The sequence below is a fragment of the Meles meles genome, chromosome 1, assembly GCF_922984935.1.
Source record: "Meles meles chromosome 1, mMelMel3.1 paternal haplotype, whole genome shotgun sequence".
NCBI classification, from domain to species: Eukaryota; Metazoa; Chordata; class Mammalia; order Carnivora; family Mustelidae; genus Meles; species Meles meles.
Window position 1 is genome coordinate 36989972 of NC_060066.1, and position 14110 is coordinate 37004081.

Sequence of the window (14110 nt, forward strand, 5' to 3'; positions counted from 1 at the left end):
TTTATCTTCTTCGTGGTCATAGAATATGTTGTTGTATGGATATACTAAATTTTATTTATTCGGTAATGTTTCTCTCTTTTGGTTGTTATGAGTCATGCTGCTATGAACGTTTGTGTACAAGTTTTTGTGTGGACTTAGGTTTTCATTACTCTCGAGTGTATGATTGGGAGTGGAATTGCTGGGACTATGTTGGTAATTCCATGTTTCACTTTGTAAGGAACTTCTAGACTATTTTCCAAACAGTCTGCTCCGTGTTATATACCCACCGGCGGTGTATGAGGGCTCTCCCCACACTTGCAAAGATCGTTATTCAGCCGAAGATCTGAAAAGAGCTCTCTGGAGCTCTTACTCTGTGTAAAGCCCTTGTCCGTGATCCTCTGCTCCACAGATTCTAAACTCAATTTCTTCAAACTTTGGTCCCTTTCTCCTCAACTCAGCAAGACCTCTGGGAAGGTCCCCTTCCCTCCTCTGCCCCCTGGGAACTCCAAGCAGTAAGCTAGGTGGCTGTAGGACTCACCTCATTTGTTTTCCTTCTCCCCGGGTTAATAGTCCTGGATTCTATGTGGTTCAGTATCTGAAAGCAGCTATTTTTCAGTTCATTTTCACCCTGATGCCGTCAGATGAATACTTCTAATACATAAATCTAATCGTGTTATTATCCAGCTTTTAAAATCAGTGAATGCATGCCTGTTGCCCTCAAAATGAAGTTCAGACTCCTTAACTTAGCTTATCAAACCTCGAACAGCTAGGGCTCTTTGGTGGCCAGCAATAGAAACCAATACTTCTGGCTCTAGTGAAAAAAGGGGATTTATCAGAGAGGCATGGAATAACCCAGTGACTCAAAGGAAGGCAGAGACAGAGGCTTAGGAAAGTCAAGAACAAAATGAGCTCAGTGTTTCTAGGAAAGAAGGAATTCTTTATCAGGACATGCTCTTTGGACCTCTCCACTCTGGAATCAAAGAAGGCGCATAGAAGGCATTTGTCCAATTAGCCTGAACTTGGGTCATGTGCCCCGCCAGCCCTCCAGGAGGGCAGTGTTTCCTGACAGCCCTACCTACATGGACATAGGGAAAGAGAGAAGGTTTTCCCAAGGGCACTGGAGACGCCATTACTAGGAGAAAGAGGGATAGATGCTGTATAGCAAAAGTCAAATCTGCTTCCTCCAGAGTCCTCAGGATCTGGCCCCACACTGCCTCTCTGAGGTAAGCCTCTTCTCTCACCACCCTGCCTGCCTTGCAGCCTGTCTCCGCCGCACTCGGTCCCTTGCCACGTGTCCAGTGTGCCAGGTCCCTTCATGCCTCAGTGCACTTGCGCTTGTTATTTCTTCTACTCCCCACCGCTCCTGCACCCACCTCCCCCTCCAAAAAACCCCACAACAACAAACATGGAAAATTTCTACTTCTGCTGCTCAGATATCACCGCCTCCCTCCAGAAAGCCTGCCTTGACCCCTCTGAGTCTGGATTAGGTGTCCATCCTACCTCCTTCCATAGACCTGGGTTTGCTTCCCTTATACTATTTATCATACCAAACTGTGTGACTTACTTTCACAGCCCCTCATAGACTGACAGCTTCCTGGCGACAGTGACAGTATCACTCGTTTTGGTATTTTGCCCAACAGTTAATAGCTGCTTCCATTTCTATCAGAGATCAAATAATCTCTTTTCTTGTAGGGAACTCTGCTGGATACAGATGGACCCCAGCGAACTCTCAACCAGAACTTGGAGCTCCGATTTCAGTTTAGTGAAGAGAATCGCTGGCCCTGGTTTGTTATTTACACCAAGCAGGCGAGTTCTCGGGGCAGCGCGTGAGAACCAGTGCTGAAATGCTCTCTTGCTTGCTGGGGTGAACAAAGCATATTACTCTTACCCAACCGAGCAGGGTCTTAGAATATGCTATACATCCTCCTTTTTGGCCTGTAACACTGTTGGGTTGTTGATTTTTGGTTTTGGGTTTTTTTGGTTTTGGGGGGTTTTTTTGTTTGTTTCATTTCATTTTACTAGTCACCACAACCTTCAGGTCAATAAGAAATAGATGTAGTTACTAAATAACAGGAGACACAGCTAATAGTGGCTTAGACAAAGTGTTGGTGAACTTACTCTCAAAGGGCCAGATGGTAAATAGTTTAGTTTTGGGGTCCATCTGGTCTCTGCTACAACTACTGAACTCTGTTATAGCACAAAAGTAGCCACAGACAATGTGTGAACAAACGGGTATAGCTGTTTGCCACTAAAAATGTATAAAAACAAGTGAGGGGCTGAATTTATTGACCTCTGACTTAGACAATATGGATTTTCATCTCACTTAACAAGAATTCTAGAGATGATTGATACCCCTTTTATCTGGAAGGCAAAAGCTTTGCCTCAGAATCCCCCAATAGACTTTCCATTATGTCTCACTGACCAGAAGTAAGTCACATGACCACTCCTAGCTGCAAGGGAGTCTGGGAATCAAGTATCTAACAAAAAAGAACAGAAATCACGATCACCCTATAGTAAATGTGAGCTGGGCCCTTTGTCATCAGACAAAATCCAGGTTCTGCAAGGAGAGGAGAAACTGTTGGACAACAAACAATGCAGGTTTTCCATGACTTTATAACTGAAGTTGGAATAAATTAAAAAAAAAAAACTTAATTTTCTAAACACCAAATTCAGCTGGAAAATTCTATGAACTAACTCAAGCTATTTCAAATTGGAATCAAAACTACAAACATTCTAAAATGAAACCAAATACCAAAGTAATCTTTGCGTCAACACTTAAGTCGTTGGTGATTGCACTACGTTCCATGGAGCATTTTGGTTTCAGGTAACGAAAGCTCCCCGAGACTCTCTGATTTTAGTATAGTTGCAAGGTCCTCTGAAAAACATGAAGTGCGAAACCAAATTCTAGGTTAAAGAAATGGGCTGTCAGGTTCACCTTGAATATGAAACATCCTTAGGGAAATGGTAGGATGGTTTGCAGTCACTTGGAGAGATGCAGCTAGATCTTGGCAATGAAATTGCCTTCCTTTGCCCAGAATGCTAAATGCAGTAGTTAAATTTTATTATGGTCTTTTAATCTAGTCTGTACCAAATGAGTTTAAGCCGCTACAGAGAGGGCAATAAACATTCTTTTAAAGGATTCCTAGTAAGGTCTTATTTCCTTTGGAGTGTGGGTTTATTGATACATACCCAAGAGCTACTTCTGCAAAAGGCAGAAATGTGGCTTGTGTGCCTTGGCAAATACAAATGAGGGCTGGGACCCCAATATTTTCTAAACCCTTTAAACAATAGCTCACTGCCTCTATATTGAATAAATCTTACCTGGTTTATAGCCATATCTGTGCACATTGTATGGAATATGGACTCAGTCCTCATCTTTTGGGGTATTATTAAACACCCTTCCATGCTCTATCAACTCAGTGTATGTTGTTTAACTCTTTCATACCCTGGTTTTATGTAGGTTATAGATATGCACAGATAAACAGGGTTAGTTTTTAGCTAAACCAGGAAATCAAAATTTGTTTTTGTACACAAATCCCACCTCTTTTACTCTTGTCCTTACTGGTAGTAGTCCCTTCCTTCTCTTCTACCTCCTTTTGCTCCCTTTAAATAAATTAAATTCTAGTCAAGCTCTACAGTCCTGCAAGACTTTGAGATGCTACCCATATGTAGCCATTCTCCCTCTAATTCTACTTTCTATGTCCTATCCTCCAAGAGTCTCTGCTTTGGCTACCATCCCAACCTGGGTTTTCTCTCTTTCCTTCCTCCTCCTCTCCATCACCATCCTCCCTTCAGTGCCAGTGACCATCCTTAGGCATAAATTTATACTAACTGCCTGTAACCTCAAGCTTTAAGCTTTGTCTCAAACTTTAGTAGGGCCAAAAGAGAAAAGCACAAGCCAAGGATTGAGAACAGAACAAAGGAAAAAGAGGATTAGTGGGAAAGGAGCAAGTAGGGAAGTCATAGGGAAACTTAAATTGGCATATGGAATGAAGATCCTGGAAAAAGGAAACCCCAGCTCTTGGGTGACAAGATATCTAATGTGGGTCTTGACAATGACAACGATGAGACAACAAGAAGTCACAGGTGATACTGGGAGCAACCATCAGTCTTAAAAGTGAGTGATTAAAGGTGCCAGAAAAATAAGAACGTGATGAAAAATAGGGTATTTTTTTAGTTCAGTAAAAGCCATAAGGTGCTAATATGCCCTTTCAAACAGGTTACTATTTATGTCTAGTAATAGGTCTCTCAATATAATGTATACAGTTAAATGTAAGATCAACCATCCTCCATTGATTTGATTACAATAATAAGTACTTTTTGTTATTTGTTGCTTGTTATTTGAGCTGCTTACAAAGTAATGTGAAAAAATAGGAGGGAAAATTTTAAGAGGGGAAAAATTAGGAAATGTAATGATTCTCTGTCTTTTTAAAAATTTACTCTAAGTACATCCATGTAATTAAGGAAATGTATGGCTACTTGTTAATTGCATCTTATACAAATTTATGGAAATTAAAGATGAAACCTAAATTCTTAAAAGCATGCTGTTGGAGAGCAGAGTTCAAAATCTGCTTTGTGGTGTGAGGAGGGAAGAAAGGCAGGATCTCTTCAATTGAGCAATTTATTTCTGGATTCTTTAGGCTTTTTTGCTGAGTAGCTGCTTGAAAAAGATGATCTCAGAAAAGATGGTAAAGCTAGCTGCAGAGAATCCAGAAATGGTAAGTGCTCTTATCTGTGTATCTTTTTCACTTTAAGTTCCTACCATCAGCCAACATTAACCTACAGGGATGAATTCTGGTCCTCTGGGATAGAACCCAGCCTCCCAGAAGTGAGCTCCTCTGCCTTCTCTAAAGAGCTCAGTCTTTAGAATTCAAGCCATTTTTTTCAAGAGAAGTGTCCTTCCATTGCTCTCTATTCTTGTATCTCTGCTTTCTCCCAAATAGAAGATTCCAGATTTACCATAAAAACTACATCATAAAGTCAGGATCCAGAGGGATCTTAAACACAGCAGCGATGAACTTAAATAAGCTCTACACTTCTGTCTCTCGAAAGAACTCACAGTTTCTTGAAGCTTCCACTGTGCCAAATTAAAATGCCATTAGCAGTTGAAGGAAGCCATAGAGAAAAAGAAGTTCTTAAGGCCGTAAATTGTTCTCAGTGTAAAATTAAACTTTGCTTTTCTAGTCTGTGTCTCTTTAATAAAGGCCTAGTAACTCATTGAGAGGGTTGTGGCAGACTGTAAAAAGAGACACTGAGATTTTAAACTTTTCGACTTACCTTGTCACCATCATGATATAAGCATATCCTGAATAAGACAGTACAATTGGAATTTTAAAAATGATTACAAATACTCATACTTTAGTATTACTAATACTAATACTTTACTAATACCAATACAAATACAAATACTTTTTTAAAATACTAATGCCTGGCTGACATGTATAAACTTTTTTTTTTTTTTTAGCAGAATGTTATACTGACCTTAAAAATGCAACAGAAACATTTAGAAATGTCCCCTAATGTTTTCATTGAAATTGAGTCCTTTATAAAGAGGACGGGTGACATCTTTCGTTAAACATTGCTTTTTACTAGACTTTGAGTTCAGTAAGGACTAGAGGAAATAGTTGCATTTTATCCTTATTTCTCTTTCTTCTAAAACTGAAAATATTTTCCTAGGGAAAATAAAATTTACTGCTCCTTGGTATTCAAACAATTCAGAGTGTACCATAGAGTAGCAAATCAAGCAATGAAGGAATCATGGATGGTCTTCTTTAAAGAGTCATAAAATCTAACCTCTGAGGCAGAATGGACCCCCTTAGGTTTCCATTATTATATATAAAAAAAGAAGAAGAAAAAGTAGTTAACTCAAGTAGCCCCATTAAAAGGAGAAGTACTCTCAAATGTGGCTGAATAAAATGTAAGCTACTTGATGCAGGAAATACTTGTACAATGAGTAGCTGAAGCGTTTGCTGAATAATAGAAGGTAGTGACCTATTTAAAGTTAAAAAAAAAAAAAAACACTAACCACATTCTTTAGATTTGCACACAAACTGAAACTTATCTTTTCCCGTGGCAGATAGTGAAATCAGCATGTCAGTCAATATTGCATTGCTTAATCCAAATAATCACAAGTTTTAGTTCCACAAGCTCCCCCCCCCCTTCTTGTTTTGGTTCTTGGAAAGAAAAGTTAAGACCCTTCCTCTGGAAAATCGGGTTTTTGAGGCACCAGGGTGGCTCAGTCAGTTAAGCATCCAACTCTTGATTTCAGCTCAGGTCATGATCTCGGGGTCCTGGGATCAAGCCCCGTGTCATGTTGGACTCTGCACTCAGCAGTTAGTGGGGGCGGATCTACTTGAGATTCTCTCCCTCTGACCCTTCCCCTGCTCACTCTCGCTCCGTCTCTCTCTTTCTCTCTTAAAATAAGTTAAACATTTTTTTTCTTAATTAAAAAAAAATAAAATTGGTTTTTCAAGGGGATATTATAGGGATAGTCCATATTTCAACCTGAAATTTCATCTACAAACCCCTGGGTAGAGTGAGACCCTGGAAAGTGAAAATTGCAGACAGATTAGCTCTTTGAATGTATACTGAGTTCTGGGTTTCCTCACAAAGCACAGTTGACCAGAACAAGTCATTTTGTGGAACTTTAAGTAGCCAAATAAATGTGTGACTGTGACATCCACTCATTTTTTAGGTAAACACAGAAGATCTGAACTGACATGTATCACTTATTAAAGGCTTGTGTGGACTAGGATTCAGAGGTCTATTTTGCAAGGTAGAATAGATTCCAAGGTTTTGAAAATCATGAAGAATCTGGAGAGGGGGGAGAGAAGTTGAGGAAACTGTAACCAAATGAGCCCCATAAATCAGATAGTCCCTAGAAGCAGATTAAATAGTACTATTTTATCCTAGTAAGAAGAAAGGCTTTGAAAGAAGAAATTTAGTGCTAACTTAATTAACTTAGCTATATGCATTGCTTTCAATGATAAGACTTGAACCGTTTCTGAAGAGATCATTAAAATTTGAAGTCAAATGCACTAAAAAAAATGTGAACATACAACAAAATCATGTTATATTCTTTTAAAGGCAGTATTAACTGCAAACCAGAAGGGGAAAAAGTAACATTCTTTTTAGAGTTGTTGCTCCTACGCAAAAACCTGCAATCAATAAATTTTGTTATTATTTGCTCCTTTTAACTAAGACAGAATTTTAAGAAATATTTTATGTGAAAATAAAGTGTATTTGTTACCAATAGATTTAGCTATATATAATGAAGAGCAAAACAAGACAGAAGAAGTATCCTAGGTAAAATAAAAGTCTGTATCTTTCTCACCTAAAAGAAACCCAGAAGTAGGCAGTCTAGAGCTAGAATAGTGACTCCATGATGTCATTAGACACCTTTCTGCTCTGCCATCTTTAGTGTATGCTTTACCTCATGTTTGAAAAGGCTGCCGGAGCTCCAGTCATTACATCCACACCCTACGCAGGAGTATAAATGGAAAGTAGGAATAGCTCATCTCTCTTCTTTGAGGAGGGGTCCCTGAAGTCCCACAGATTTCAACTTATAGTTCATTGGCCAGGAGTTAGTCATACCACAGGCCTATACCTACCTGCAAGGGAGTCTGGTAAATGTAGTCTTTTCACAGGTTATGTTGTCTCTCCAGATAAATTTGGGCAGTATTACTAAGAAAGAAGGGCAGAATGGAAAATAGAGTGGGCTACCAGCAATCTCTGCCATTGAAAGAAATCTAAAAGACATTAAGAAAAGGAAGCAGATATATTTTATGCAATAGATGTATTCCTAATGAGTTTCTGAAAGTGTATCATTATTATTATCTTGTATATTGAACCATAATCTGAACATATGCAAGAGATCAGGAATAAGATGGTGACTACTTTTCTGAATTGAAGAACAACTTACATTTTTTATTAATCCATACCTAGTTTGTTTTATTAGTTTGTATATTTTTTCCTTAGGTTTACTAAAAAGTGATTCTGAATCTCTAAATTGGTTTTCTGGGAATGTCAGACTTCGAAGAGTTGGTGCTATCTAGAAAACAGAAAAGTACAGGTACATCACAGCCCACTTGAGAATGGTGTGAGCATAGCAGGTAGACAGAATTTTAGAGAGCCAGGTGGAAATTACCCTGTGAGAGTAAGTAGTTATTAAAAGAAACTACCTGTTGATGAAGAAGTGTATATAGGAATACTGCGTTATGAAAAAAGGATTTGCTCGCCCCCCCCAACTTTATTCCCCCTAGTATATAAAATATTTAAAGCTCTTATTTGAGTAAGTCAAGGAAACAGATATCAAAAATAGCTTAACATCCATAGTGGGTTCTGTTTTATTTATTTCGACATAGGGAGGAGAGGAAGGGGAAGGAGAATAGGAGAGAGAAACATTCTGAGCTATTTTCGTCAACATCTGTATTTCATTGCACAAGGCTACTTACAAGCAATAACGTAATATTGTAAACAATAATAATACTATAACAAAACATGTAAGACAACAGAGCATTAATTTCTCATTTACCAAGACTTAAAACTGATTTTTTTAAAAGATTTTATTTATTTATTTGATAGAGCGTAAGTGGGGAATGGGGCAGAGGCGAAGGGAGAGGGGAAAGGGGGGAATCTCAAGTAGGCTTTGCGCTAAGCACTGAGATCATGACCTGAGCGGAAACCAAGAGTCAGACCCTTAACGGACTGAGCCACCCAGGTGTCCCTACTAACTGATTTTATTTATTTATTTTTTATTTTTTTTATTTTTAAGATTTCATTTATTTTTCAGAGAGAGGGAGAGCATACAAGCAGGCAGAGTGGCAGGCAGAGGCAGAGAGAGAGAAGCAGGCTCCCGGCTGAGCAAGGAGCCCGATGTGGGACTCGATCCCAAGACCCAAGGATCATGACCTGAGCTGAAGGCAGCGGCTTAACCCACTGAGCCACCCAGGCGTCCGATTTTTTTTTTTTTTTGTTTTAATTATTAAGCTGGGCTTCAAATACATGAACATACCTATTAATACTAACCTAAAGGAAAGGAAGTCCTTTGCATCCTTCAAAGCATCTGTTTTATAACGACATTAACTGTAGTTCAAAGGCAACGCTCTTTTGCGGTGTCATGTTACTTATCCCGCTTATTTTGAAATGTTCTTCCTCCTTATATTCTCATGAAGAATAAGCAGTAATAATTTACACCTCGTTCTTTTTTTTTTTTTTCTTCTCACACATCATTCTTGCATTTACAAACGCCTCTATTTACCAGGCAGTGGTTGGAAACTCGAGGATCCAGAGTCAAGGACTTTATGTGCAGGAGGACAGAGGCGGTAGAGCAATACGTTAAAACCCGTATCTTAACACTAGGGGCTGAGAAGAGTGTTCTTTTCCTGGAAGAAGCACCTTCTCCTGAGCCCTGCCCAGGTCACGTTTCCTGGCCGTGCCAAGCACTGCTTGCCTCTCCCAGTTCCCTGTGCACTCTCCTCCACCCCACTCTGTGCTCTGGAGACACATCTCCGTGTGTGGCCATCTTGCTCTCGGGCCTCCTCCTGGGGTCACCCATGGGAAAACCCAGCCACCTTGGATGGAGCGTGGAAGAAAAGTGAGATTGTGGGTTTATTTCTCCAGTTCTGTCGCCGCCGGGTCTCTGTGGTCGGAACAGCCTTCTACTGAGGGCCAAGCTCCTGGAGGTGGCCTCTCCTCCCCGCAGCATTTGCTCCCCTCATTCCAGTACCAGCTGCTACCCCTGCCCCTTCCGGCCTAGGAGTGGAAAACATTACCCTCCAGCCCCTCACAGCGAGCCCCTGGGGGCTCCAGCATCCCTTCGCTGACTCATTTAATCCTGTCCGCACCTCCATTAAATAGTTCCTTTTTAAAAAAAAAAACTGTTCCTCAGGAGTGTGCCATCTGTTTTCTGCCGGGACCCTGACTGTTATATTAAGTTTACCTCATGTACGGGAGGTATATTCAAGTGCCTTGAACTGTTTGATCTTCACTTGATTCATGGTGCCTTTTGATTAATCAAAGCCCCATTTGGCTTTGATTCAGCGTATGGATTGGGGCTCTGTGGATTATTTCAGGATTTAGGAGTTCATTTCGTGTGAAGTCCTTTTGGAAGCTGTGTTAAATCACAAAATCTATAGGCAACCACCGGTGTTAAATGCAAACCTTCTCTTCACTTTCAGGGGCTCCATTTCTGCCACGTTTGTATATTTGCAAATGAAGGGGTGTGTGTGGGTAGGAAGCAGGTGTGCCTGCTGACTGGCAGTCTGGGAGACCATTAAGAGGATTATTGTGGAAGGGGAAACGTGCTAGTTAAATAGATTATTTGTGTGCTTGCCTCTCCAGGCTGTGCTGACTGACATTTTACTAATCTATTTAGCAGATTGAAGTCCCAGAACAAGGCAAATGTAAAAAACACCGGGTTCAACAAAGCCAGGTCTGTGAGTAAAATGATGTAATTGAGACATTATAATTTTGATAAATCTGTCCTTTTCCCCCTTTAAGTAACCAAAGTCATCCATTCTACTTTTAAGAACAAGCCAGAATTTTCTCCCCCAGAAGCTCTTCCACGTAGGATTGTGCCAATGGGAGGACCACCACAGAAGGATAGTATTTTTACTGCAGTACCCAGCAGGGCCATGAGACACACTCCTGAATTTTTACATAGAAAATTTCCAAGAACATAAAATTCTTTAGTAATTTTCTCCTACACTCCATGCATTTTTTTTTTTAATCTTCTTTCTGGTTTACATTATCCTTTCATGAATTCTCTGTAATGTACTCTGTAGAAAACAGCCTTAAAGTTTATTAAATACTGTTTGGAGCATTTAGGTCTGTTGGGCAGATAACAATAATAGTAAATATCATACTGGAAAGCATAGTAGGCACTCAGTGCCAGGCACTGTTCTAAGCATGTTTATGTGGATCGCCATATTCATTCTCACCTTCAAAGTCCTATAAATCATTGGGGGAAACATGCTCAGAGAGGTTAGGTGACTTACCCAGGTCGCACAGTAATCAATGGGGGGAAGAAGCAAGGTGGTCTATCTCCAGAGCTGTGCCCTTAACTAACTCTTCCTTTCTACATTCAAATCCTAGTGTATGTAAGTGAAATAAAGATGACCTCCAAGTAGCATTTGAATGGGATTTATTATCGATCCACTCCTGTTACACAGTCTGCTTGCTGTGTTTATAAATATACTAAATATATAAGGACAATACTTATGAAAATATAAGGTCCTCTCTTGAGGGACTAAGCTCAGTTTAAAAAAAAAAATTAAACACAGAATAAATGCAAAGCTTACTCTCTTTCATAATACCAGCTTTTTTGGCTGTTTAGATCAGAGATAAGGGGTAAGAACTCCACCACGGACTGGTGGATATGTCCTCAAACAGATCAAAAACTAAATGTTTAAGGGACTCCTGAGATGCTTATTAAAATGTAAATTCCTGGGCCCCACTCCAAAAGAGTGATTTAGCAGATCAGCATTTATAGCAAGCATCCTAATGGGGAACACTGCACTGAGGTTCAATTTCTTTACCTGTAAAGTGTAGGTAGTAATCACTCCGTCACTCCCATTCATCAGCAGCATAGGATTAGCAACAGACCTGTGGTTCTCAACCTTGGCTACGTGCTGGAATCACTTGGGGAGCTCTAAAAGCAAATTATGGCTGGGTCCCACCCTCAAAGACTCTGACTTAATTGGTCTAGGGTCCTGGCAACAGAATTTTTAAAAGCTCCTCAGGCAATCTAATATACAGCCAGGATTGGAACTATTATCCTGGAACAGTGGTTCTCAAAGTGTGGTCCCCAGAGCAACACCATCAGCATACCTTGGGAACTTACTAGAAATTTAAATTCTCAGGCCCCAAACCTACTTCATCAGAAACCCCAGGGATGGGGGCTGGTAATCTGTGTTTAGCAAGCCCCCCAGATGAGTCTGATGCATGTCTAATTTTGAGAGTCCCTGTTCTAGAACAATAGATAACACATAGCACAACTATGATCAACACTGAAACTAATTCAGATGTCCTCTCAGATGAACAGCAGTGCTAAAATAGGCCAACCTCCCTCATGCTCTAAGCAGGGCCAGTGTGTCAAAAGTTGTCCAAGTGTATTGAATCCCAACTTATTTAGCAAATCTTTATATAGAGCTTATCCTGAGCCAAGCACTGTTCTAATTGCATTCCACATAGAACTCATTTAATCCCCATAACAACCCAGCTATTATTATTATCCTTGGTTTATAGCCAAAGGAACTGAAAACACAGAAAGGTTAATTAACTTGCTCAAGGTCACACAGCAAGTAAATGACAGAGCCAGTATCAGAACTGAAGCGGTATTTACTTGTTGTTTAACCAATAAAGTTTGTTTATTTCTTTAAACACTTTGCCATGGGGGCCTCTCTATCAAGACAAATCCCTCAAAGAAAAAAAAACTTTTAGCTTATCTGGCCATTAAGGAACATTTCACCAGGGACAAAGCCATGGCCTTGTCTTTGAGGTTTCATAAATACTGAAGGCCAATTCTTCACTCACTGAGGGTTTATAGCAACCATAACCACTTACAGTGGTTTAAAATATAAAACTTATTAGAAATTTGTATTTGTGTGGGGTGTGCACTAAAGATTTGACATAGAGTTAAAAATGGAAAGTTGCATAGCTTTAAGGGGGTGAGGCTGGGAGCGGGGGGGTGGGTGGGTAAAAGGATGAGGGCAGCAACCAAATGTTACCTGGGGACATCCCAATGCCTGGAAAGGCCCTCGGAACAGGTCTACCTCAGCTACCAGCAGGAAGCACTCTTGGTCCTAACACAGACACCTACCCCAAGACAAAGTTTCTATGGGGAGGAAAAAAACACTTGAAATAACCATCATTTAAATAAATGTAACCTTTCTGTTGCCTTTTTAATATTATTTTAACATTCTCGTGACTTTGTAATTATTATTGTTGTTATGGAAATTATTTCCTCACATACATTTCTGACCTGTTTATTTCACAACAGAAATATTTTTCTCGTTTTCTACCAAGAAAAAGCAAGATTGAGATGGCCAATGTTGACTGTGTTTTTGGGACCATAGAGGAAGAAGACCTTTGATGAGGAACTCTCACATTTTTAAATGTCCTCTGGGGCTTTCTCGACAGTGAAAGAGCTTGGGGATTGAAAGTGGGCTGTCCACCAGCAGTGGAAGAAATGGGACCCCTTCCCATTTTCTCTTGCCATTAAGATGAACCATAAGAGACTCTTAATGTCACAAAACAAACTGAGGGTGGCTGGGGGGAGGTGGGTAGGGAGAGGGTGGTGGGGTTATGGACATTGGGGAGAGTCTGTGCTATGGTGAGTGCTGTGAAGTGTGTAAACCTGGCGATTCACAGACCTGTACCCCTGGGGCAAATAATACATTGTTTATTAAAAAATTAAAAATTAAAAAAAATAAACAAATGCATTGCAAAAAAAAAAAAAAGATGGACCATATAGACCAAGGGTACTTCAGAGCTCTGTGAATCTTAAGATTAAAAAGAAATACGAACCAAGTTATACATTTTGCTTTTAATGACTCATAAATGACAAGTGGCAAATCCAAATCAATTAGTATGAAGTTTGTTTGTTTGTTTTTTCACTCTAATAGATGTTTACCTGGCTTGATGAGTCTTCTGTATGTTCTGATACTACATGAATGAAAAGCTAAGCATAAAACACTATAATTGTATTTGGGGTTAAGTTCTGAAGACATGACTCACCCCCTCCGGATAATGTGGCTCTAGGAAATGGAATCATTGAAAAAGAAACCTGGACTTCACTGATCCATCCATAGCACCGAGCAAGGAGGTGATGAAATACTAATTTCTTTCCTTACATAATCCTGAGCCTCCCAATTGGGATGGACCAAAAGTAACAGTCTGCCCATTTCTCTACTTCTCCACTGATGTAACTATATTTTATCTTTGAATATGAAATTCAGTTTAATAATCACATGCTATTTTGAATATTTTTTTATTTTGGAAAGCAATGGGACCCTGCACTCAAATTCAGATACTCTGTAAGTCTCTTAGCTTTAAAACCATGGATTTTTTTTCACTAGATTTTTCCTTATCTAGTTTATCATGATAATGAATGAATGTGATTATATATGGA

General features: G+C 39.7%; 1 protein-coding gene across 2 annotated transcripts in view; it reads left to right on the forward strand.

Moving 5' to 3' along the window:
• SNX31 (sorting nexin 31) overlaps nt 1–13202 on the forward strand; it is a 59284-nt gene extending 46082 nt beyond the window's left edge. For both annotated transcript variants that reach the window (XM_046020341.1, XM_046020351.1), the window contains 4 exons: nt 1672–1785; nt 4620–4697; nt 10355–10411; nt 12980–13202. In XM_046020341.1, the coding sequence (XP_045876297.1) occupies nt 1672–1785; nt 4620–4697; nt 10355–10411; nt 12980–13072 (342 nt within the window). In that variant the 3' untranslated portion in view covers nt 13073–13202. The remainder of the gene's footprint in view (nt 1–1671; nt 1786–4619; nt 4698–10354; nt 10412–12979) is intronic.
• The last annotated feature ends 908 nt before the right edge of the window (nt 13203–14110 follow it).